The 27288-nt window shown below is 39.8% G+C and overlaps 1 protein-coding gene across 2 annotated transcripts; it reads left to right on the top strand.

The window, feature by feature from the left end:
• Positions 1–264: 264 nt before the first annotated feature.
• On the top strand, positions 265–26823 carry LOC117536359 (serine/threonine-protein phosphatase 2B catalytic subunit alpha isoform-like). Of its 2 annotated transcripts, XM_034201191.1 has the most exons (14): positions 271–680; positions 6025–6225; positions 10372–10496; positions 10597–10708; positions 11413–11558; positions 11649–11788; positions 17861–17938; positions 18067–18161; positions 20268–20393; positions 20501–20581; positions 21078–21162; positions 21316–21413; positions 22819–22872; positions 24033–26823. In XM_034201191.1, the coding sequence occupies exons 1-14, from the start codon at positions 626–628 to the stop codon at positions 24209–24211; spliced, it is 1575 nt and encodes a 524-aa protein (XP_034057082.1). In that variant the 5' UTR covers positions 271–625; the 3' UTR covers positions 24212–26823. The 2 variants fall into 2 exon arrangements, with proteins under 2 accessions (XP_034057092.1, XP_034057082.1); XM_034201201.1 differs by lacking the exon at positions 22819–22872 and having other exon boundaries at positions 265–680.
• Positions 26824–27288: the final 465 nt, after the last annotated feature.

Genomic DNA, 27288 nt, shown 5'->3' with positions numbered 1-27288 from the left:
TTAATTTGCACACCCTGATGGTTTTGTCGCCACCACCTGAAATGTCCCTGCCACCATTGAAAACAAACAAAAAACGCCAGTGACGTTTGCGTGCACGTTTGCGCGCCTGTAACCATATCGAGCTCGTGTAGTGATCATGAATGACACATGTTGGAAAACAAGGCCCATCCGCTCTCATTTTCGGGCGTACCGAAATTTGAAGAATACAGAAACATGGCGCACCGTGCGTGCGTGGGGGCAACCCCGTCTCAGCCTCCATCTGATGGCAGCATCAGGCAGTCCCGTGAAACATTTGCGTGGGAGTTCCCTTCACCGCCATGTCGGGATAGTGCACATCTCTCTCTCTCTCGCTCACTCTCTCTCTGGTCCCGCTCTCTCCGTGCATCCTCCCCCACATTAACAGCTTAGCACAGCAGCAGCAGCTCCTACAGCATCCAGCATCCAGCATCCATCCCTGCCTGCCTGGGGAGCAGCAGTCCTACCCGGCGCAGCACCGACGCACGGAGGGGGCGCATCATCCAAGTGATGCCACAGCACCAGTCGCATTTCGACAACAAATACCGAGAGTAGACCCCGAAAGGAGGGAGAGAAAAACCCGCTTCAGCCTCGAAGACAGCAACTGCCCATGAAGATGTCTAACGCTGACATCGTCTTAAACGCCACCGATAGGATGGTGAAATGTAAGTTAGCCTACATTTTGCGTTTGCTTATGGCTGTAGATATTACATAACATCTCCACTGTTTAGGTCCTCGGGTTTTTTCCCCTTGATGTTTGGCCTTTATTTTTCATGTCGTGCATTAATGGTGTATGCGGCCATCAGGTTGTGTTCGCGGTGATGGTGGGCTGCTGGGGCTTTGATGTTGATAAACAATCCGTTTCTTTGCTGCACAGCCCCCGCGCAGATCGGGCTTAGAAGCAGCAATGCAGCGAAAAATATGGATATCTTTTTTTTTTTTTATTGCACACATTTATTTATAATTTGTCATCTTTGCTGTCACGATTTCACTGTAGCCTGCATTTTGGCTTTTGGTAGGCATGATGGGGGGAAAACAGCTGAATTGCCGAGCTTGTGGTAGGAGCTGTGGCAGTGATGCAGCAGGATTTCACAGGCTTTGGCAGGGCCAGTGGAAGAGGAAGAGTGCATGAAATTGACATTAATGGGGCTATATTTTACCGGGAGTGAGTCGTGTTTTAATTGCATGAGAAGAGGTCCATAAGGAACCCCAAAAGCCGCATCAGTAGATGAAAAGAAGGATGTTCTTTTACTGAGGATCAATGGAGGATGATGAAGTGCTCACAGTTGTGCCATAACTCATTTGGAGCATGGATCAGCTCACAGTCAGCACTGAGCCTGAATATATTCACATTCAGTATCTTATTGTAATGGCCGAGCAGCTCAGTCAGCATTAACAACTTTGTCCTTTAGGCTTCAGAGTTGTGGAAACACAGGGAAGTCTGCACTGTTAGATACTAATCTGTGACAATGACTGCAGGCACAATACATTGTCCAGTATGTTTTTAAGCTGTTACAATTGGAAAAATATGTATTTCGACTAACCGGTTTGAACCGTGAAATAAGGAACTGTATTGTCTTCTAAATGATGCACTGTCCTTTGTCCTAATGTCTGTAAAGTTGGTCTCAGATGGCATCATTAGGTGTTGTTTTGAGCAGGATCTCACAACCAAGGAAGTATTGTTGTTATATCTTTGGCAAAAATAAACTGACATCCAGGCCTCTAAAAATATGTCAAAGAAAGGTTGTATATCAACAAAGCAGCCACGATTTCTGACTCAGACTTTTGCTTTTGTAACATGGTCATGTAACATTTAGGGGGTTTTGTGCAAGGTTTGAAACACTATCATATGCATTTGTTTGATTTGTATCTCCTCAGATGGCTCCATAGCTTCATCCATGTCTTCAAAATCTACATTGATGGTTTCCTTTTTACAGTCCAAAATTGATAATCGTTTCAACACATGAATATCACTTTTCACTTATGTCCACATTCCTATCCTAATAGTAAAGTGAAAACAACTTTGATGCAATAAACTGAATAATGCATCCTTCTGGTAATTAAAGGAAGCTATCAAGACAATAGCGAATTGATGCGTAGAGACAGACAGTTCTTACAGTTGTAATGTGTGGCGCATGACGAAAACTACTGAGCTTTGAAGCCATGAAGTTATTTTATTACCAGTATGTCTCAAACTTAAACCACAATTCCTCGTTCCTTTCTTTCCTCTTACATATTTTTACCTGACACAACATATCTAAAGAGATACAATAACTGCTGGTCTGTGCAGTTTGTTTTCTTCAGTACTGTCACCCACCACGCTGTGGGCATACAGAGGCATATTCAGGTCAGTTATTTTAGGTATGAGGCCTAGTATACCTGTGAACTATCTTACTTTATTATAGCACAGTAGAAGGTCCTTGATCATGTCAGTCGCTGTATTCCGAAATGCAGTACATGAATGTGTTTCCTTTATTCTTTGAAGGTATTCAAAATACTTTTCTAAATAAATAATTACGCAACAGTGTGAAAATCACTGCACCGAGACATAATGTCAACAGGCCTTGCAACAGGCTCAAACATTCCCACAGTAGCAAGGATTGAACCGGGAGAAAATTAGCCAAGATAGCCGATTGGTTCCAACAACAGTTGAGCTGATATTGATGGTTTATTTATAGTTATGATGGAGCAATAGGTGGGTTTGGCAGAACCGATCTGCCTTTATATATTCATTTAACATTAGTCAGAACATAAGTACATACTATAGTACTATACATAAGTCTTCAAACATCACATACAGTAAAGCATATCCCAGCTGTTAGAGCTGTAGGGTGTTGTTGGGAAAAAAGCAATGCAACATAATGTTGAAAGCTTGACACTTGGGTCTGTGTACTGTATGTTAATTAGAGCTCTTATAAGTACACGCTGTCGAGTTGGTCCAATCAGATGAAGCCATTCAGTATTTCCTGCCTGAACCTAGGGTTGCTCATTAGCAGCAAAAACCTACTATAAGCATTATTTATTTTATTTATGCAGCATGGAGATACTATTCTAAGGAAACTGTTTTTTAACGCATAGAGAGGTTTACACTCCTCAATATAATCGGAACATTTGACAGACGTCTACCACATGAGCATTTCCAACAGCATCCATGAACCTCCAATGCAAATTGCAGTTTTCCGTGGCAGCACTGGCTGTACTCCAACAGTCAGCTGCTGCTGCTGTTGCCCGGCAACATACCGTATTTCATAGTTCTGCTCTGGTGCTGAGCAGAAGTCAGCTTTTCATCTAATTTCATCTTACCACACATCTATATCTGTGGACTTCTACATATGTGTGTGTCTGTAAAATTCATTGTTAAAGATCATTTGTCGAGGGGTTTGATTGCATTTTTTCATTTTGTTATTATAAGTCGATGTAATCTTTTACTCCATTCTGCTTCAAAAAAGCAGCGTGTTATGTCCTTTTTAAAAGCATATGCATTGGTTCAATTTCATTCCATGTTACTGTTAACAAGATGCCAGGCTTTAAAACTGAATTGGTATTGTGTGTTACAAAAAGTGACGTTTCTGCATTTTATTATCATGTACTTTTCAATCAGTGTTGTTAAAGCTTATTGGCTCATTCACTTCCCTTTATCCATTTCCCATACAAATGTGTCTGTGAATGTAATTCATCACTGCATTTGAGACATATTTGGCAAAGTTGTATCGATATGCTGCTATGCTTCCCACAATCTATTAACCTAACAGAAACCTGAGTGGTGACTGTGCTGAGTATGGTATTTTGCACTAGCTGGTAAAGTGTCAAAGCACACATCACTATCACAGATACACACTGCACACTGCGAAATGTTTTGTGTCCAATTTAATAGATAGCTGAGGCCCGCCTCATTATCCCAGGAGCAACGACTTTGAGATTTCTCTAGTCAAGCATTCATTATTAAAGAGCATTTCGATCATGTTCGGTTTAAGCTTGAGCTTTGAGACTCTTCCTTTGTCTTCTCCACATTTGGCACTGCTGAGTGGCCCTGTTTGCAATGCACAAATCTGCCAAGCATACTCTTACTCCTGAATATATTGCTTCTGATGGCTTGTGTCATGTGTACATATATGCAGGGATGGAGTAGAGTACTAGAATATTTTACAAGAAAATGTACTCAGTAAAAGTCAAAAGTAGGTCAGAGTAAACATTACTGCGTAGCATTTTCAAAGGGGAAAGGCTGGTTGATGAAGATGATTACATTACATGATAGATCTATTGAATCAAAGTCCACCTTCAGGCTACAATCACAAGTGCATTCACATGTAAAAGCATACACTAGTTAACGATAATCACAAAGTGCTTATGTCTAAACAACAAATTCCTTTTCTATAGACGGCATGCAACTGGTTTATCAATTCTAAAAAACACAACATCCTACCTATAGCCTCAAAAGAGTTAACGACAAAAGAGTATCAGACGATTAAACAAGAATGATCAATAATTAAGAAATTATAAGGCTACAAAAAAATAATAAAACCTGCCCCTTGTTATTTTATTTTTGTAGGTTATGTTGATACTAGAGGCACCCCTTTCCCGTCTTTATGCTAAGCTATGTTAGCTCAGCTTAAGGACTTGAAAGCAGCACCAGAACAAGCATTTGTTGGAAATAAAAACACTCACTCTTGCTTGGACAATGGACTTCTTATTTCTACATCTCATCTAAAATGGTGCATCAGAAAATCTCATTTAGCAATCACAAACCAGTTTTTACCTCAACATACTAAACAATACGATTCTAGGCAATGAAATGGTTGTTGACATCCTCTGAAGAGAGATCAGTTTTTGAAGTGCTCCTTAACTAGCTTAAGGTCAAACGCATCTATTTTCACAAAGCCTCTTTGCTCCAATTGTGCTCCTCAAATTGTGAACATGTTGAGCTCTCTTCTGTCACAGCTATGACAGGTATTATTGACACAAATAGCAGAAAGGCCTGACACACCTCACTGAAGGTTAAAGTGAAACTGCTATAGTGGATCCACAATAATCATCAAGTCATATTTACATCTAGTAGGAAGTCCTAGTATTACACATGCGGTGACTAAGGTAGATGCAACCTTTTAAACTATGCTGAGGTACAATTATCCACATTTTGATTGTATTATTGTGCCTTTTTGTACTGTTACTAATTGCTAAAGCCCAGGCCAGGTGCAATCACACACCTCAGCCCCGAACACTCAGCCAGTTCATGTTAAAACTCAACATGTATGTTTTCCCGAGTGTCCAGAAGTGGTGCTCCTGTTTTTATTCACACAATGACTAGGAGTGTGTCTTTTATGATGAATTTTGCAACACGATGTCAACCGACTTAATTCACCTTTGATCTGAATTGTTTAGAGACTTAGTTTTCTGTGTGAGACTAGTAGGTGATCAGTAGATTAATATGTTGCACCTGAAAGCTTGTAGTCCCAGTACACTGAGATCAGCACCAGATCTAAGAGATAACCTTAGTTTGTAGTAATGATCTTTGGTTGGATTTCACACTTTCACAGGCAGTCTGTTATCTAGGTGAGTGGTGCATTTTAATAGCCACAGGCTTCAGAAATCCACTGAGAGTACTGGATGAATAGATTGCTTAGAAGTTAGCTGAGTTTTATCCAGCACTTCAAAAATACTTAGCAAGTAACCACACGTCTGTACTGGAATAACTGTCGGGATCTGACTGGGTGTGAAGAAATTCCAGTGACTGATATACTTGCCGTTTAATTTTATGTAAGGCATCCAACAGTATATTAAATTGGCTTTACATAAAATGTTTTACCTTGCACCTCCGACCCACCTCTCAAATATGATTTCTGCATGATAATATATTTTGTGTATCTTATGAATGGTTTAAGCCACTATTCTCTCAAGACATTGCCAAATAAAAAAAGGAATATTGTGTGTTTGATGTCTAGTACAGTAGCCATAGTAACCGTGATGTCGCCTGTGTTTAAATGTCACCATGTGCCTGTGCTTTGTCCTCAGCTGTCCCCTTCCCCCTGAGCCACCGCCTTACAATGAAGGAAGTGTTCGACTGCGAAGGGAAACCTCGCGTGGATCTCCTGAAGGCCCACCTCACCAAGGAGGGCCGCGTGGAGGAGGCCGTGGCGCTTAAAATCATCAGCGAAGGGGCCGCTATCCTGCGTCAGGAGAAAACTATACTGGACATCGAGGCACCAGTCACAGGTATTTAATAACCTCTCAGAGATATAGAGTGGCGAAGTCCCTCCCTTTCCGGTTGAGCTCCATGGGACCTTATTTCGGAAAAAGTATGCATTGAAGTCAATGGCAAGAGAAAGATTATCTTTCGATCCCGTTTGAATTGTGCCACGAATTACACATATGATGTTTGTCAATCTGAAAGATCATTTTGCAAGTAAAAAAAAATAAAAATGTGTCGTAAAACTGTGAAGTAACACTTTTTTTGTGTGAAACCGCTCAATGAACTACATCTCCCGTCTCGCACCACACACCAAGATGGCCGTCACGTTGAAACATTTCACTTCTTTCTTTCAGAATGAGGCGGAAAGTCTGGGCATGTTGAGAGCTGTACATACACACAAGGGGAGTTAGTCGGTTCCTAAGAGCCAGCATGCGGGACCGGGACTCTGGGATTTGTAGTCTTTCTAGTTGCATATTTTTCAACAGTTTTACGACAAACTGTGACTTTTTTGACATGGAAATTATTTTTTAAGATTGACAAACATCATATGTGTAATTCGTGGCACAATTCAAACGGGATCGAAAGACAATCTCTCTCTCTCTCTCTCCATTGACTTCAATACAAACTTTTTCCGAAATAAGGTCCCATGGGTCGGAAGTAGATGGGCGGGACTTCGCCTCTCTATTAACCCAGGGCCTGTCATGCTACAGTTGTAAGGCCTCCCATTCTGGTTAAAAGCGTTATAACTAGTTCAATTTTACACAACACGCTTCTTGAATTAGCGGCGGCCAATCTCATTTCTGCAATTTTTTAAGTTTTTTCCAATAGCCCAAACCTACTCACTAGCTTATTTTTATAGTGTCAGTCCTGCAATACATTCCTATAGTCTATATGTTTTAGATTGAATTGTTTTGGCGAGTTGCGATTCAACTCACTGGCCTTGTTGGAAGCTGTAATTTGTATATACATGTTTTATTTTTAAATTAGAACTTCTGATCTCTCGACCTCTTCTCTTTCCATTCGATTTAAATCAATGAGGAGAGAGTGACATATATATATAAATGGGTAGCGAAAGAGTAGAGGTAGATCAATGTGAATTGCTTAGGTGAAAAATAGTCACCACATAACCCAAAAATAAATGACCTCTTTAATAAACTGCTCCATCTCTTAGTAGCTTCTTGGCCTTAGTGTTACAGTGTTAGCATTGGGGAAACCTTTTGAATTGCAATGACAAAGAGCAACTAGTTTGAAAAAAGTGAAACATCTAGCAGCTTCCTCGATACTGAAATAGCCTAGGTCTGCATAGTTGGGACATATTTTGAAACAAACACAATTTCCAGAAGTACATTTGGGACTTGGGTGTATCTGATGTTTAGAGACAAGGCTTCAATTAAACGCTAATGTTGCTTCTTCTCTACTGAATAGGAAAGAAGGTCATTGTTTGCTCGCAAGTTAGCCAGACTGTGGCTTTCTTTTAGCATGTTGTGAAGTGGTCAAAAAATCTAATATTGCAATTTAAAAATACAATTTGTGTGATCTACATTTACAAATATTGACATTGCTAACATGCAGGTAAGATGTTTAACAGTCATTAACCATTAACCAACTAGCACTAATCAAAGACGTAGCAGGTAAAGGTTTGATGATCAAAATGAAAACGATTTATCCTAAAGTGGACATTAATGCCTGGACAACATTTCTACAAATCTATGATGATCATGTATTTAAAGGTGGGGTAGGTAATTCACTTCAGAAACACTTTTTGTTATATTCCATGGAATGCTCTTAACATCCCGATAGCAATGAATACATTAAATGCTTTGATAATAAATACATTAAAAAAAATATCATCTGTGGAAGCCGTGGTTACATTACATTACATGTTAGGCGCTTTTATCCAAAGCGACGTACATACTCAATACTGTGGGCAATCCCCACAGGAGCAATTTGGGGTGAAGTGTCTTGCCCAGGGACACAACGACATGCTGACTGCAGTGGGACTCGAACTTGCTATCCCCTGATTCGAAGTCCATCACACTATCCACTGAGCCACAGCCTCCTCCGTAGTGCTGTCAAAAGCACGACCAATCATTTGAGCCGGCCCGGCTAAAATAACTGGATGGCCTACCTGCCTGTCAGCCTTCCATCTCGTGCACACATTTATCTCGTGCCCTCATTGGTCATGTGCTCGTTCGTGTGTGTTGGAGGAGGGGCTCTGTTAGGAAGTGGCAGATTTGTTTCCGGTTGTGTATTTTCAAATTCTAGCACACTCGAGCTGGTTTCTCCATTCTTACCTACCCTACCTTTAAGGATGCTATTTTCTGAGAGTGTAGTAGAGAGGAGTAAAAGGCTGAAGACTGACAATGCTTCTGTTTGTTCTAGTAGTACACAAATAAACAAGGAACCTGAATGCAGCACAAAGAAGATGAAAAGCAGATTCGATTCGTACTGCAGGAAACTATTCTCTTATTTTGGTCACATCAATCAGATCTCCCACAAATATGTGCTAGTAAATGTGCAAATAATTACAGCTTAAATGTCTTTCTTGAAAGCAAGTTCAGTGTTTATCTGAAACAAAGGTGACAAATGGATGAAGTGCACATTGGATGAAGTGCATATTGATTTAGAAAGAAGTCTAAAGGCTCCTCATCTTGACTGGCATCAGGAAAATGGAGGCTTTATGTATTAAGAATGAAAAATGGATGATGAACCAAGTATTGTGTACGGGCATTTGTGAGTGTGGAGGTCTGTTTTATGTCTTTGTGAGCCTGAGTTGTGTTTGCATGTCTCTGCAGCTGCGTGTGTGTGTAGTGATATATTATGGTGTGTGTGTGTGTGTGTGTGTGTGTGTGTGTGTGTGTGTGTGTGTGTGTGTGTGTGTGTGTGTGTGTGTGTGTGTGTGTGTGTGTGTGTGTGTGTGTGTGTGTGTGTGTGTGTGTGTGTGTGTGTGTGTGTGTGTGTGTGTGTGTGTGTGTGTGTGTGTGTGTGTGTGTGTGTGTGTGTGTGTGTGTGTGTGTGTGTGTGTGATTTAGTCACACAAGCAGTCTCCCACTCACGTTGCTCTAAGCTTTGAGTGGGCGAAGGCCACTGTGGAGCTGATAGGGGAGACAGAGAGGAGATGGAGGATGAGTAGGAGAGAAGGAGACAGAGGAAGATGATAATGAAAAATTGAAGGCAGTGAGGAAATGAGATGTAGGTTTGCACTCCAGAGCCATAGTGTTCACTGCAACAACAAAAAAGTATGTATCTCCCCTGGGGGTTTGAGCTTTTTCTACCTCTTTGAGGGCAGAGCTTCTCATTCCTCTGCAGAGGTCTTTCAGCCGGAGACGACCTAAGGACAGGGGGATTTAAACCATTATATTCCTCTGCAGATTCTTTAACATTAGCAGTGCTGTAATTGCGGATGTAATAAATATTCTTGCTGGAGGAATATGCATATTGTTTTAATATGCTCTTTTGCTGCTATGTTGACTGTTAAAGGTGAAGTTCATCGTGTTTCAGCTTATAGAGAGGGGCCAGAGACTCATCGAATAACAAACATTATTCGTTATAGTGACTTTGTTAATGTTCTCAATGGAATGAGCTGTGAAGTGTGTATAGGGAAAGGGTTGCATTCAGACTAAAAATAAAGTAGCATGCGCATAGTTGCAACACATGCTTGAGCAAGCATCTGTATTACACAGCTATTGTTATTTATGGCGGTGTTTATGGTTACATAACATCTATATTTCAAAGTACATTATTAATACAGCTCACTGTAAGTTTACTGCTTTGATATCTTAATAGAGGAAACAGCAATCCTAACAAACACAACATATCATCTTTATCAAATGAATTATAGAGATATTTACTGTATTATTGATATACAGAATATTCGATCTCTTGCTCTTCTGGCAAATGCAGACATTACAACCATCCAGGGTCTTTTTTTGGAAGGAAAAACATCCTTGTGAAAATACATTTACAACTGTGTACGACTATGTGTGAGTCGTAGCCACAAGAGGTTACAAGTAGCTTCAAGGTGCAGTGATGCTGCTGTAATTGTTTCACTAAAATAACCGAATGATACCGCGGAACATGATTGTGTGTATATCTTTGTCCCTCACATTCAATATTCAATCAGGTCCTTTTGATTCTGTAACATCTTCTGTCTCTTGGTTTTTTTCCAGTCTGTGGCGACATCCACGGGCAGTTCTTTGATCTCATGAAGCTGTTTGAAGTGGGAGGATCCCCCGCCACAACACGGTACCTGTTCCTCGGGGACTACGTGGACCGTGGCTACTTCAGTATTGAGGTAAAACTATCATTAACATGGGGGATACAAAGCTTCATATATTGTGACTTTAATGTATTCAGCTTGTCCTAACACTCAGTTTATGTATTTGTTTTGGCAGTGTGTTTTATACCTCTGGTCGCTGAAAATCCTCTATCCAAAGACACTATTTTTACTTCGTGGAAATCATGAATGTAGACATTTGACAGAATACTTCACCTTCAAACAAGAATGTGAGTACCTCTCAGTATATATATATATATATTTGTATTGTTTATATATGTGTCTCTCCGTGTATTGCTAATGTCATGTGTAGCCTGGAGCACTTCTGGTAGAGATTGCAAGTGATGTCTGTCTGAATGTCAGGTTAATTCAGCATGACGACAAAGAAAATGTTGTGGTGATGTTATTGTTTTTTTGTTTTGTTCCTTTCCGTTGACTGTCAAGCGGGAAATAAGTATTTTTTTGTACGTTTTTGTGTTTTTCTTATTTTCCTGCGATACTGTTATGATTGGCTGTGAATAAGAAAATATGAAGGACAGACCATCTATTTCTATTTGTTTGAATTATTTTAGAAAGGGGCAGGTAATATAAGATTATTGTAATCTCCCTGCTCCTTTTCGGGTATGGTGTGTTTATAGAGAAATGTTTTGTAAACAATTGTTATACTTTAAGTTGCAGGAACGGAACAAATGGGGAAAAATGAAATGAAAACATGGGATGGGATGTCAGTCAACAATTGGAAAACAAATGAATGTCTAGTATGTGTACATGTAATCTGTATAACCAGACAGAACTTCTTTTATTTTCTATATTTCTATAATAACCCATTATAAGTTCTGAAAAAAGAAGATTCATCAGCATTTTCCAATGTCAAAGCTGTCTTACAAGAACGAACAAAGAACATGCTGTATTGATTTCATGTGTCCTCTGTCAGGTAAAATCAAGTACTCAGAGCAGGTGTACGACTCGTGTATGGATGCGTTCGACTGCCTTCCCCTGGCTGCACTCATGAACCAACAGTTTCTGTGTGTCCACGGTGGGCTCTCACCTGAAATACACACCTTAGATGACATTAAAAAGGTAACAACATACCGTCTCGGCACTATCGTCTATTTCTTTTAAAGAAATGATCAGTTTTTCAAAGCTGCATCTCTGCTTCTTTATGTTAAGTTGGACCGGTTTAAGGAGCCGCCGGCTTTTGGGCCCATGTGTGACCTGCTGTGGGCGGATCCTCTGGAGGATTTTGGCAATGAGAAAACCCAGGAATATTTCAGCCACAACACAGTGCGAGGCTGCTCCTACTTCTACAGGTGAGCTGTTCTTCTTCCCCGCAACATATTCACACCTCCTGGATTATTATGTCCATACCTAGATACTTGAGACTAAGCTTTTAAATCCAACTTTACTACGTTACCAATTGTTTGAATCGTTGGGTTTTTGACTAATTGTATTGCAAGCACTATAATCCAGTATGTCAAGTGTCTCTGCTTCCATTAGCTTGACACATATGGCTTGTTGAAGATCTTATTAATTGCAAACTTCAAAATCCTTCAAAAATAAAAACCCTACCTCAGAGGGATAGCTAAAGAAGAACATGCAAACGATGTTGGTTGATCATTAAGCAGGTGATTTCTTCCTCACACCTCTTCTGCTTTATTTACTAATCGTTATGGTGCGAGGAGGATGGAAATGAGAGTAGGGAATAGCAGGCGTTCAGAGGTCGACGACCTGAATTACCCATTTTGATGAGATCCCATTTAATCTTGCAGGAGATTTGAGTACAGGAGTTACACAAAAGCTTCTCAACTGCATCGCTTAATATCAAAAATAGATGTTAAGATTGTAAAATATTTATAGACATCAAACATGTATTGCTTCCTGAACAAAACTAAAAAGAACAAAACAAATAAGAGACACACTCTTAACATCCCATAATGGAGATAACAGAAGAATGAGACTGCGATTAAGGAATTATTTACTGATGAAATGGTAAATATATCCTTAAAGGCTATAGATAGTGTCTGTGTGTAAATGGATCTTATAGCCTTGTGGTTAACAGGTTTGAGTCGAGGAGGGGAAATTAGAGTATTGAGAAGCCTTCATGGAGATGTATTCCTCCGATGAAGAAATGAAATGAAATGTCTGGACAGTGAGAGCAGAGTAGTTCAGTGTATTCAAAAGATGTGTCGAAGGTGACATCTGCGTCAGATGATATTAGATGAAATAGTTCCTCTGTTAAGTGCCCACGTTTCTGTTTCACAATATATTTCCACACAGGCGCCTTCTCACTTTTACTTTACAAGCACCTTTGGAGAGTATCTAATATAGAAGAGAAAGGAGCAGGTGATGGGTCTGAACTTCCCTTTTCACTGCTGTTAAACGGTCAGCCCTCTATTCACAGTGAGAGAGGCGCTTAGTGAGGATTACTGTGTGGAGGATGCTTCTATAATAGTCATCTATCTCCCTGTGGCTTTGTTCTGCCTTTCTCAAACGTACCTCTCCATCATTATGACTCTTGCCAACTACACAGAGATCCACATTCTCCCGAGGACTTTGGGGAAATGCAAGAAAATCTCCATCTGAGAAGTAGAAGTTATTTGACAGCATGTAAATGTTTCCCATGGAATCAATACGGAACAGTTTCCACAAGTAGAAATGCAGTTTCTTACTCCTCAGAGCTACAAGGAATGTTTGAAATAGATGTAACTTATTGCAGAAACAGTATGATATTAGCAAATGTTTGTAGAAGACTGACTATCTAATATCAGAGTGGAAATGTTCCCCGCTTTTTTAATATCATCTGGAGGCATAACAGCAGACGAGTTGTAATGCCTACCTCCTCATAATGTTATATTTTCACCCTCTGTCTGAAACCAGAGCCCAGTCTGCTCTGATTGGTTAGCTGGCCAGCTCTGTTGTGATTGGTCAACTGCTTAGAGATGTCCCACCTCTTAGCCTATCACATAAGATGTGTGGGAGAGAAACTCCCTCTGGAGGGAACTTTGGGATTGTAGCCTTTGCAGACCATTAACATGCACAAAGACCTACGTATATAACACACTACAGGAAATGGAAACCCCCCAAAAGCATAATAAGGCCTCTTTTAGTTTATTTAATACTTGTTAAATGTCTTTACAATTTGTCAGAACTATATTACTACAAGCAACAACTAACCAAGACAAATGTATTGTGCAGTGATTGTATTTAGAAAAATGTGATTGAGCTCACTGATTAGAAATATTGGTATGAACATTTCTTATATCAGGGGAAATAAACGTGATGACCGCCACCCTGACAGATGGATTTTCTTAAGGAAAGTGAAAACACTTTGCAGTTTCACACTCGCAGCACTTCCATCTCTCTCCGTCTCCTTCGCTCGCACTCACTTGTCAGATTTCTCGCTTCTTCTCACTCACAGGCTCACGACACATAATTGTGTGTTTCACAAAAGGGAAGAAGAAATGTGAGCCGCAACAAGCAATGTGTGTGTGTACTGGTCCCTCGCAATAATCAATAAATACTGTTGCAGCGGGAGAGAAATCAAATTAGTGCATATTGTACGATGGGTTCTTTATCTTCATGTTATTACATGACAATTGCGAAAGTTCTGTACACAAGAAAGACAAATAATGGCTACGCAGATTTCACAATAATGCCATTATCGAGGTGTTTTTCATAGAAACACCTATATAACATTTAATATGTTCTAGGGTGGACTCTCAGCTATAGTGGAAAGAGTTACAGCACATCCATGCTAGTGTGGAACGCAGCTATTCTTGTAATTTATATATTGGCCACCAAGGGAATGTTAGCCATCTGACCTAGATGTGAGGATGGCACAGTTTCGCCAGGTGCTCGGGACACAGCAGTCTCCTTGTTTTTCTCCCAGCACAAACCTTTGAGCAGTTAAATATTTTAAATACTTCTGAAATGTTGATGGGTCCATGGATGGCAGTGTAAGAAAGTGCCGGAAGAGAGGATTGTTGCTGGGGGAGGATGTTCTGTATGCTGCTAATACAGGTCTGACCTGCTGTTGGAGCGATTTGTTGACCCCAGGTTGATGCTGAGGAAAGTTAAGCATTTTAGTCGATCATTTATGAAGAAAGAAAGTCTTTAAGCTTTTAAGATTGATTGATATTATATTTGTAGACAAAACAAACCACCTGAATTGTGAAGGGATTTTATCAGCTTGACGTGTAATAGAATAACTGCAACACTATTAAAGAAGCCTTATACATAATACAATAGGCTTTTTGATGTGTACCTTTCCTGTAGTGTGTTTTGTAGGTTTTGTGTGCATGTAAATGGTCTGCAAAGGCTAAAATCCCAAATTCACTCCTCGTCCACACCTCCCCCTCTGCCTGAAACGCCTCCATTGGACTCCTTTGTTTCCTTCTGTAAAACAATGACATCACCATCTTACACTCTCGCTTCTATTGGTCAATGCTTCAACACATTGTACGTGATAGGCTTAGAGGCGGTACATCCATAAGCGTTTAGCCAATTACAACAGAGACGGCCAGCTAACCAATCAGAGCAGACTGGGCTCTGGTTTCAGACAGAGGGTGAAAAGAGATGCTGCAGCACAGGCAGTATGAGGAAAATAAAGAGCTTTTTGAACATTAAAGCAGGTAAAGATGACACAGTAGAAACACAAGATACAAATATGAACTGTGCAAATGTGCTCAATTGAGCACACTTGCACAAATAGGGCCATTTGAATAGGTTACTTAGTGTATCTCTGACTTTCAATGTCAGTCTTTAAAAGTGGATTACTCAGTATGGAGTCTTATGTCGCATTTCCACTACAGCGTGGTTTAAGCGTGCCGTTTTTGGTTGCGTTTCCACTAGGCGTAGTTCCGGCTAGCGGGTAGTTTTTCAGTTTTCTGGCTCTCCAAAATCGAGGTTCTTTCCGGGCAAACAACTGGGCTGAGTATGCTAAACTATTGAGAGAATCGCTACAACAAAATGAACATAGTTGACCGTGATTTAATTGTAATACAGGTTTCAAAATGATGCCAAAGTAACAACATACTGATACCGGTTAGTAAAAACCATGAATGAATGCTTTGACAAGTCTGCAGACAGACGGCAGGCGAAAAACCCTTTTAAAATGCGTGTTTTCTGAATGGAGCTTGGCTAAGCTAACGTTATATATGCTCCGACCGTCCACACTCACAACAACGGCCTATACAGACATAAATAAACCAGCGACTGTATTCGCCACGACACAGGCAGTCTGTGGTTTGTACTTGTTTAACTTTTGTCTAGTTTCTGAACAGATATGAGGAGCTGTGAGCTCTGAGGGCTAACAGCTAACGGCTGATGTTGGTTTTGTGTTTCGCATTGAAGATGACGTCACGGCTCCGCCTACACTGCGTTACTATAGTTACTACCCCAGTTCCTAAACTGTAATGGAAACGCAGCATAAAGTGAGCCTGGCCTAACAAGGCCTAACAAGGCCTATAGCCATACCGTACTAAGCCGAGCGAGGCCCTGCAGTGGAAAAGCGCCATAACTAATAGATTGAAGGTACATCATTGCAGACAGTAATTAGCAGATTGAGTCGATACAAACGTTTTTACATCTGTAATTGCGTGTGAGAAAGCTTGCAAACAAGCATATTATGCCAATTGAAATGCATCCCATTGAAATCATTTAGGCAACTGTTGGTGTGTGAAAGGCTTGCAACAACTACTTCTAGGTGGTTTGAATGCAGTTTGATTAGTTTTTTACATTTAGTGCTTTTGGCTGATGGTTTCGCCCAGAGCATCTGTGAGGGTTGCCTTCATTAGTTCTTTATTCAGCACTATTTTGACACCTCGCAGAGCCATTGTGAGCATTGTCATGTTTATTCGACCTCATTAGCATTATCAAAGTGATTAAAGAATACGTGTCTAGGAAAAATAGCAAAGATAGTTAGATTAAACACAAATCAAGCAATAGCATTTGTAAACAGGATACTTAAGACTGATGGATGTAAGGATATTTTCTTCTGTGGTCAGATATACTGTAAATCTGAAATACAGCAGGAGTCACAAAGGACTTTTAAAAATGATGACAGATTGAGGTCTTGCTTAATTGAGGGAATTAAAATTCTAAAAGAGCTAATCAAACTAATCTGAAATATTTTTCTGTAACCCAGGAGGCACAGTTTGAAGGGACTATGCAGTCTCTGAATGACATAACACAACCTTCGAGGTATTACATAACAACTGTGGTGAGAGCTGCTAAATGCAAGGCTACTACATTCACTCTGCAGCTGGAAGTGTCCCAATTCTGACTTCATGTTCCTTCTGTGTGACACAGGTCCGATGTTTTCTGTGAAGCCTTATATTTGAATATCTCATTTGGAGACACATTCAGGGTCATACATCTGCTCCATATCTGATCTGTGACTTTCCAACTCACGTGGTTTTAATCATCGTTCTCCATGGGACGGCTCATTGTCCATTTGGCTGGAAAAAAACATGGAGGACGGCTTTGACATGCATCCAGTGAAGAGATAGCATTCCCAGTCCAAATACAAATCCCAATTCAGAATGTCACAATAGAAGACTTTATAAAACCGAAAAGATGAATGCATCAAAATCATAATAAAACCAAAAAAACAAAGGGTGAAATATTAATTTAAAAAAACAATATAGCCCTTGACACTCAATAATCACATTGGTTATATTCATACTTCACCATTACACAAATACATTGCATCAATTATAATGTTGGACGATTAATTATTGAAAAGAAAATAAGTAAGGAAGACATTTCTTTACAAATAGCCAGCAGCAGCAAATATTTACCTGGATTGGCTTGAAGGGCATCTTTTTGGTTGACAAAATGGCGCTAGCTGTGATATATTAGCCGCCGCAGCAGCAGGAATATAGGGGCAAACGATTGTATTCCCCCAAAAAGTTGTCCTAGGGCAACATAATCATTAATCATTAAGCATGTGTTTTGCAGAAACAGAGCAGAGGTTAGATATAGGTAGCACATGTTTTATTCAATGAGTGTAGCATCACACTCAGTTAGCCTGGGCTACCTCGCAAGTAGCATTTCCTGCCAGATTAGATCTGGAAGGAAGGAAGCCCTGACTCCTGCGTGTACTGGGTTAGTTTATTTTTATCTGCAACAGGTAGGTTGGATTGGTTTTTCACACCGTTGCATCATCCTCAGCGAGGCTTCCATTAATGCATTAATGATTAATGAATGATACTTCTTTGTATTTTCTGGTGACTGAATCTGTAGGTGAAACAGGCAGCTCTTATCTACTTCTGTTGGGTCATAGGAATACATGTTGTCAAGTTATGGTAAGATGTTGTGCTTAATTTAATTGGTGTGTACTTGTGTCGTTTCTCAACCTATTTTCTTTTACTCTTTTCCAGTTATCCAGCTGTATGCGAGTTCCTACAGAGCAATAACCTATTATCGATCATCCGAGCACATGAAGCACAAGATGCAGGGTATGTTATCCCTACACTATTACATTCAAAACATACATATCCACATTAACACAATATAATCCTCTTTACATATATAAGAACAAGTTCTGCCTTTTTTCTGTCTGTACCTCCACCTGCCCCCCTTGAAGCTACCGGATGTACCGTAAAAGTCAGACCACTGGATTCCCCTCCCTCATCACCATCTTCTCAGCACCAAACTACCTGGATGTTTATAACAACAAAGGTAAGTCTGTGTACAGTTCTGTTTCTGGCATTTGTACCATATTCTTGCTTAGTTTTATCCCAGAAAGACATCTAAGTGGTACAAAGCTATGTTGAACAAGACCAGGTCCAAACTTAAGCTGCATTTATAACCACTTGACAAGTTTTACTGCCAATTCCTTCTCCATCACCAACATCTATCTGCACATCAAATGTCACTCTCTCCATCGTGCTCGATCAGAAACGCTATGAACCCAGTGTGCACACTAAAGCAGCTACAATACTCTTTAATAAACGCTTGCATCAAGCTGTGTCAACATCCTGCAACTACAAGACTGAAAAGCTACGTTTGAAACACATATAGAGGAAAAGAAAAATGAGAAAGAGTAAGAAACACAAGTGAAGTGTAGGAAATGGATCAGTGGAATGATTTCAGATGCAAAAATGATTCAATCAATCAAAAATACTTGAATAACCCCAGGGGAAAATTAGGTTTAGTGATAGTTGCACTATATTAGAATAAAATACAAAACTAAATTGTCTGACTATCATAACGACCATCAAACACTGTCTCACACAGATTTTAGCGTTTGTAAGGCTGGCCCTCACTGTACAGCGTTCCAGCTAATAATGATATTCCTGTTGAAAACTCCCAAGTAGGCAGGCAGGCATTGAGACGTGAATTTACTGTCACATTAAATATGACAACGCTAAGCATTTTGTGAAAAAGAGGAGGCACAAGCCCAGTATCTCTGCCACACTGCATCGCTGACATTTCATGATAATGTGAACATGAATTAACGAAAAACACGTCTCACATCTGACAAAATGACTACCATGGGGTCCTCTGCTTCACCCATTTAAAATCACCAGCGCAAACTGCAGTGTATGGGTTCATGTATCTGCATTTAGCTTGTGAGCAGGCAGAAGACTGCATCAAGGGAGCCCCCGTTTGTTTGTGTTCTCAGATCTGTGTCTTGGTTGCTATGGGATATGGGAGATGGGGAGCGTGGGAGGGACTGTCGGCATCGCTGACTATCTCCATGTGGCTTTATCCCTCTTGATGTAACAGTGTCAGCCTCCCTGGCCTCAGCTAGGCCATCTAGTGGTGGAACGTCTCATTTTGTACCCTGCTTTTATCCTCACACAAACTGTACTGCGTGTACAAAAACATTTAACATCACTGAACATGAATACATTTAACGAGAGGACATTGTTGTGCATTTGGCATGACGGCATGCATCGGAAATATCCTGCGCAGTGCACACATTTGATTCTAATAAATATGTATTTCAGTATCATAGTCACAGTTCTTTAAAAGTCTCCTATTATACTATTTTTCATCAATATATTATTGGTCTCAGATATATACAAAACATGTCTCTGAAGTGTTTGGCTCCAAATACCAAACAGATCATTGCAGCATTACCCATAATCCCCTCTGTTTCAGCCCTGTTTCCAAAGTGCTGATTCCTCCCCACGCCCCTCTGAGAGATATTTGGTTAAAAAGAACACAATGGTGCTCTAGGAGGAGATTCAGGTGATAAGGGGGGGGGGTACCTTGGTTGGTGATTGGCTAATGGTTACACAAGCCAAAAAATCGTTATGACATCACAAAGTGGGCAAAATCTGATCAGCTCATTTTCAGACAGGTTTTTATAGAAATGGATCAGGACAAAAAGAGAGAGAATCTTTGTTCCTGAAACTTTCAGAGTCTCTTTACACAGAGGGGACACATGTTGATGTAGAAGAGACATGAAGAAGAGGGGACACATGTTGATGTAGAAGAGACATGAAGAAGAGGGGACACATGTTGATGTAGAAGAGACGTGAAGAAGAGGGGACACATGTTGATGTAGAAGAGACATGAAGAAGAGGGGACACATGTTGATGTAGAAGAGACATGAAGAAGAGGGGACACATGTTGATGTAGAAGAGACATGAAGAAGAGGGGACACATGTTGATGTAGAAGAGACATGAAGAAGAGGGGACACATGTTGATGTAGAAGAGACATGAAGAAGAGGGGACACATGTTGATGTAGAAGAGACATGAAGAAGTGGATTTTGCATAATAGGTGACCTTTAACAGGACAGGATGAAGTACATTTGGTCTGCTTTCTCAACAGCTGCTGTACTGAAATATGAAAATAATGTCATGAACATCAGACAGTTCAACTGCTCACCCCATCCATACTGGCTGCCCAACTTCATGGATGTCTTCACCTGGTCTCTGCCATTTGTTGGAGAGAAAGGTAGGTGTTTCTGTAGAAAAGCTGTTGGATATGTGTCAGTGTTTCCAATACAACACTTCATACTAATCTAATGCATGACTCTGTTCTGCACTCTTTCTCCTCCCCAGTCACAGAAATGCTGGTGAATGTGCTGAGCATCTGCTCTGATGATGAACTCATGATGAATGAGGAAGAGGAAATATTTGATGGTAAAATGTCATGTTTTTTATATTTCACATGAGTGCATTTTTGGATTGATTGAAGCACACCTGAGCTGGATTTTGAGTTTTCTTTTCTTGTGTCGAATTAGTTTGGATTGTTTTGCAACAGGGATGGTAGAAAACCAGGCGTTAAATTATTACAATTTGTATGTGTTTTTATTTTTAAATTCAATGTTGTTACAATGAATAGTAAATTCTCCTATCTTGATGTGTTAATGACAGAGAACTAAAATAGGTGCTTGTATTTCATCAGAAATTACAAAGATGTGTGACCAAGACAATGTTTATTACAAAAAGGTTATAATAATATAATCTATAGCAGGCCTTATAGTCACAGCACCGTACACAGTATTCTATGTATCAAGAAATATATATTTGAGGTCTAATAGAACACAAGTTTCTCAAGGATATATTGAGGCTTATTATAGTGACTATTGTATAAAATAAGAATATAACGACAGTATGTTTATGTATTTCTTTGCAGCCAATGCAGCTGCAGCACGCAAGGAGGTGATCAAAAACAAGATCCGTGCTATTGGGAAAATGGCCAAAATGTTCTCAGTTCTCAGGTAGACTTTACGTTTGTGTGTTTAAATGTTCCTGGTGTTTTTGTGCTGTGTTCATGTGTGTTGTCAAAATGGGGGCATTAAGTCGTTTCTCCATTTGAAACATGGTTCAGGGGAGTTTGGTGACCTGTTTGCCTGCCTCTGTGTTTCCTGCAGAGAGGAGAGTGAAAATGTGTTGACGCTTAAAGGCCTGACGCCCACTGGCATGCTGCCAAGCGGGGTTCTCTCTGGAGGCAAGCAGACACTGCAGAGTGGTGAGTGCACGGCTCAGCATAAGCCTCTTCTCTACCCTTTACTCCATCTTTTTTCTCATTTCTTCATCACCATTCTCAGCCATTGGTCTCTCTTTCTCCATCCTTCACTGATTTAAATATAGAGCCGCTAGCAGGCTTTGTTTTCCAGCCTCTTAGTGAAGCCTCTGATCACATTTAATTAGTGAGGAAAAAACCTGATATCTGACCAATCCAGCTTTTTGATATTTGTGTCTACAGTAGTACATTAATGATCCTATAATATGATGTCAAACCTACCCCCCTTGGTTATCTTGTTAAACATAAAATAACACATAACCCTGAAGCTGCATTTAGCAATTTTCTGACCTGTAGGTGGCAGAACTCACACCAATACACCCCTATCATCAGCTTACCTAATGTTACAGTTACTGCTTAAATCCTATGCTTTTGGGGGTTTTCCTTTTCCTTCAGTGTGTTATATAGGTTTTTGTGCATGTAAATGGTCTGCAAAGGCTACAATCTTAAAGTTTCTCTCCAAAACACTCCCCCCACAGCCTGCCTAAAATGCATCGATAGGACTCCTTTGTTTACTTCTGTTACATAGTGACATCACGATGGAACACTCGCCTTTTTCGTAACACATTGTACATGATAAGGGGCGGGACATCTCTAAGCGATTGATTCACAACCGAGCCAGCCAGCTCACCAATCAGAGCAGACTGGGCTCTGGTTTCAGGCAGAGGGTGAAAAGAGGTTTTGAATATTAAAGCATTAGAGACACAAAATACAAATATGAACCTACAAATTAGCTTAACATTGAAATCCAATTAAAGTCCCATTTAAATGTTTTACTTTATGAAGTCTATTATTTACTCACTTTTGAGTTGTAGCTTGGTCTTTCAACTCTAACAAAAATACACTGTCTCTCTTTAGGTTGCTCAAAAAACCGCAAAGAACCATTTGATTCTGTGTCTAAAGTGTGTATTTATTTTAAGTTTAGCTATCTCTAACTCAATTATAGTGTATGGGCAAAAAAGCTTAGTGGGATCCATTACTGTTTGAAACTACTGGTGGACTGACAGCAAGCACTTATTGCAGTTGTGAAATCGTCCTGAAATATGTGGTTCAAAGCCAGAACCAGTAGATCTGTTAGAGTCTCACCTCAACCTATTATTTCCGTCTCAATATATCTGTCCCACTTTCTCTTCCTCTATGGATCTATCTTTTTTTATATGTCATATCTGACCCGAGATTGACACCTATTCTCTCAGTATTAACGCATGGCCTTCCTCTGAGTTTGGCTGGGATGCCAGTTAACATGTGTCACCCGGCCTAACATGAGCCGCCTTTCTTCGCTGGGGCTGCGTTTTTTTTACATTTGCATGGCTTAATCAGGAGTAACCTGCTCCCCTCCTCCCCCCCCCAGCCACCATTGAAGCCATTGAAGCAATCGAGGAGACGACTGATGAGGACGGAGAAGGTAAACCTGCGGTCCATCTCCCACCCACATACTGTCAGGGCTTCCTCCAGAAACACCTCATGCACACAGCATCCCACACAACATCCCACACATTAACAATAACTCCGTCAAGCCACATTTCACAGGACAACTTCACGACAAATTGAAAACACTGCAAGGTCAAGTGCTGCTTACGAGCTTGCATGATACAAGACTTCATTGTTTTTTGGTTTGGCTTCTAAATGGCCTCCATCTGGTTCTAAACAAAGTGTTGCATGCACGAGAACAAGAAAGAGAACAGCATCAACATGAAATATGCATCCTGAAGCCTCAGCTCCTCGTGATATGTCTGAGGTAATCATTGCTCACTACTGAAAAGCTTCGGTACGAGAGAGCTATTTGCAGTACTAACACACTTTATTTTTATCTTTTTACATGCACATTTTTGTATGAACTAGCAGGGGGGTTGACTTTTTTTAAACACTGTCTGTTGAGAATTGTATTCTTCACAAAGGTAGGTAAAACTGTGTGTATTTTTGTTTTTATGTGTTTTGGAGACTTTTTCTCAGGCTTTTCCCAAACGGAGGAAAGTAATAAAAATGCAGCCGCTTCTACTTTGCTATATCAATAATGTTAGTTGCAGAGATAACTGAACATCATTAACTGGTAGTATGCTACACTGGGTACAAAAACAAACAAAGAAAATCACTATTGAAATATGCTTCTTTGTTCTTAATTGCGATTGATTCACTGCCTGTTAAATCCCAACAGCATTTGATATATCTCGGGGATAATATACAGTTTAACAAGACGTGATTTAAAAAAAATGCTCCAAGACATTACAAGGTGATTCTGATCCATATATATGTTGTTGTTATCCGTGGGTTGCTTTATCAATAATGTTAGTTGCAAAGATAACTGAATATCATAAACTGCTACACTGGGTAAAGAGAAACAAAGAAAGTCACTAAATGATTATTGAAATATTCTTCTTTGTTCTTAATTGCGATTGATTCACTGACTTTATGTCTTTGTTTGGTTATATTGCCTGTTAAATCCCAAAAGCCTTTGATATATCTTGGGGAAAATCTACAGTTTAACAAGACAAGAGATTATAGAAATGCTCTGAGACATTACAAGGTGATTCTGATCCATTTACGTGTCCTTTTTTTTATTTTTAGCTATCCGTGGGTTCTCCCCCCAGCACAAGATCGCCAGCTTTGCGGAGGCCAAGGGCTTGGACCGCATCAACGAGCGCATGCCGCCTCGCAAGGACGGGGTGAACCACGTGGGTCACTCCATGGGAAAGATGAATATGTCAGAGGCAAACGGCACGGATGACAACAGCGACATCCAGTGATGTGCTGTCTGAGCCTCAGAACAATGCTGCTGTTCGCTGTGCAGCAAGACATTGCCAAAAGGGGAATTCAGGCCTCAGAACATAGAAATAAACCAGGCCTACAGACAGAACATGAAAATCTGCAGCAAAACTTAAACGGGCGAAAAAGGTCATTTCCTTTATGACAGTATGTCATCGCACAGTTGGGGGAGGGGGGGTTCAGCGGAGGGCAGGGGTAAGGGAGGCCACAAGGCTGCAGCTGGGTTGAAAACGGATCGGTTGAAAGTTGTTTCTGCCTGTTGTTCCCTTTCTCAGTTCAATTAAAGACTGACTTGTTGAGGGTTGTGTTGTTCTGAGTGCTGACAAACGTCTGCTCCTTCATTACAGAGCCTGGCAGAAGACATAATTGCAGTATCCATGCCACACAAATCATGTTACTGTATCATAAAGTGTTTATTATGAATCACTCACAAATTCATGTTTTGCTAGTATTAACACCACTTTGTGAGAAGGAAAGATAAAAGAAAGAATATCAATGTGAACCTCTTTAAAAACCTGCAGTGCAAACTTACCAGTGAAACTAAACTTATTGATTTACCTTGTAGTACGACGCCGTCATCCTGCAGGGGGAAGAAGACTCACAAAGCCACTGCTCCTTGTGTACACTTCAATCAAATCCAGCACTGCTCCTTTCCTCACCTCCCTCATTATCAGTCATCTCCTAGCAAGAAGTCACTTGGAGGGGACGAGGGAAAAGGGAGGGGATGAAAGGAGCATTTGGAAAAAGTAGTTCCACCAAGCTCTGGAAATGCCCCCAAAAAGGAGCACACTATCCCATTTAAGGATACAATTTCATCTACGTCCATAGGGGGAATCTCAAAGGGTTTATTTTTATCAAGACCATCCTTAAATAGTTTTCTTCCGCTCCATTAAAGTAGTTCTCCTGAGAGAAGCATGGCATTTGATCAAGCTATACCTCACACACCTTCTGGAAAGTATACACTCGAGCATCCTCCACTGAAGGAGCCTTTCTCTCATCTCTGCATTGCTATGACAACGAAGTGGCTTTAACACCTGTTTCTGGACCACAGAGAGGAAAGGGGAATAATTAATTTTGAACTTTAGGGCAAACCTTGCTGTCACACACTACCTGATTATGTCTCACCTGCTTGTTGCTAAGAGAACGTAAAAGATTACGTGCATCCGAATCAAGTATACGTTAGCGCCCTTTGAGTTATTGCACTTTCTGCTGTGCTGCCAATTCAATGAGATTTCATGCTTAAGAGCTATAAAGTACTATATCAGAGTGAGAAGGACATTCTACAAATTTGTGAATGCATTCATGCTTTGTTTAAAGATCATATAACAACCCATGTTATTTGGAATAAGCTAATTAGATCCATCTGGAAAAATGCATCTTAAGGATTTGTAGAATGTATCCTGACCAAAATGTAGTTTTTTGTTCACTAAAATGTAACTTAGATGAATTTAAAGTTGTCAGAAGTACATCCTTCATGACTATTTAGCAGTAGAGACAGGGCTTTTGGTTAACAATCCACCCACATCGAAATGTGTTATATCATTTATTTCTCAATTATCTTTTTCTTATCTAATCTAATTTAACTGTGCAGCACGGGGGGGGGAATGGGTACACCTACACTTGAGATTGAAATAAAAATAGCTTTTCCCATGTCCAAATAACTGATCAAGGAAGAGAAAAGAAACAATTAAAACAGGAAACATTCTGGTTCTTTCAAAATAAAAGAATGGCGAAAGTTGTGAAGCCCAAAAAAGTGTGCAACATGAATTTCTACAATTTCCTTTCATCCATTAATATATTTTCTAATTTCTATGTCATCTTTCTATTTAATGATAAAGGTATGTGAATTAAGGATGGACAAAAAGTGATTTTAAACACAGCATCTATGGTACGGAACGCATCAATGCATGCAATTAAGTTCCTAATTGTTATGTGAGATTATAATTGTGATAGTTGTGTTTCAAATAGTGAACTTGAATTATTTTTTATTTACATTTGTAGTTTGATTTGTCTTGTTTTATACATTTTATAAATAGGCTTCCTTTGGATTGTTTCATTTTTTTCATTCTGTTATTTATTACCACTGCTTTTAATTTTTATATTGATTTATTGTATGCAGAGATGCCCTTCTAAGGTTTGAATCCTTGTGTTTATTTTTATTTTTTTTGGTTGTACTGATGTACAGAAAATGTTCAATAGTGTGAATGAATATAATCTCAGTGAAAAGCAACTTTCAGGCTGCCTAAGCATGATAGCATGGTTTTCAAATGTAAATGAATCGGACTCAAAGAAAATCGTGTGTCGCACTTACGTTAAACAGGAGACATTGTACTCTGGTTATATTTACTGCTGATATTATTATTGTTACAATTTAGCTTATGGTTATTTTCCTTCCTCTGTTTCTGGTTCTTGTATGGTCTACATGCATATTTCAACAAACAAATATAATGGATTTTATCTTGCAACATTTTTTTATTACCTATGGAAATATGTTTTGGCATTTGACTTCCTAAATGATACACACATTGTAAGCATGCCCTATGGGACGAAATCACATTTTTTTACTCTTGAATAAAATATGCATGAACAAAAATGTGTTGAATGGTTTCTAATTTACTGATGCAATTTGTACTTCTACGAATCTTAAATTATGTAAATTGTGAACCAAGCAAGAATATTTACACTTTAAATTGACTTGTGCATCAGTATCTTAAATGTCATATAATAACCTAGTCTGCCTTTCATATCAATCACCAGTTATTCAGCGATATCCATTAGCTAAATATGCAGTTTAGTTGGTTGATTGTAGCAGTTAATTAAACGTTTAAAAATATCCATTACATCTCTGTTGTCATTGCATTGTCCCATGACAATCAAAGGCAGGCAATAAGCCACTGAATGGATAAATAAATACATATAAAACACCAATAATAATAATCTTAGGTCTGTGTTGTAGTGTATCATATTCCATGCACCACAACCAATGATGGGGTTTACGTCTTTAAACGAAAGACCTTGAATGCTGCATCAGCTACACCTGCTAATGTTACTCAACTCT

The sequence above is a fragment of the Gymnodraco acuticeps genome, unplaced genomic scaffold (genome assembly GCF_902827175.1).
Source record: "Gymnodraco acuticeps unplaced genomic scaffold, fGymAcu1.1, whole genome shotgun sequence".
Taxonomy (NCBI): Eukaryota; Metazoa; Chordata; class Actinopteri; order Perciformes; family Bathydraconidae; genus Gymnodraco; species Gymnodraco acuticeps.
The sequence above is the reverse complement of the archived record's forward strand: the minus strand, read 5'-3'. Positions and strand labels throughout refer to the sequence as shown.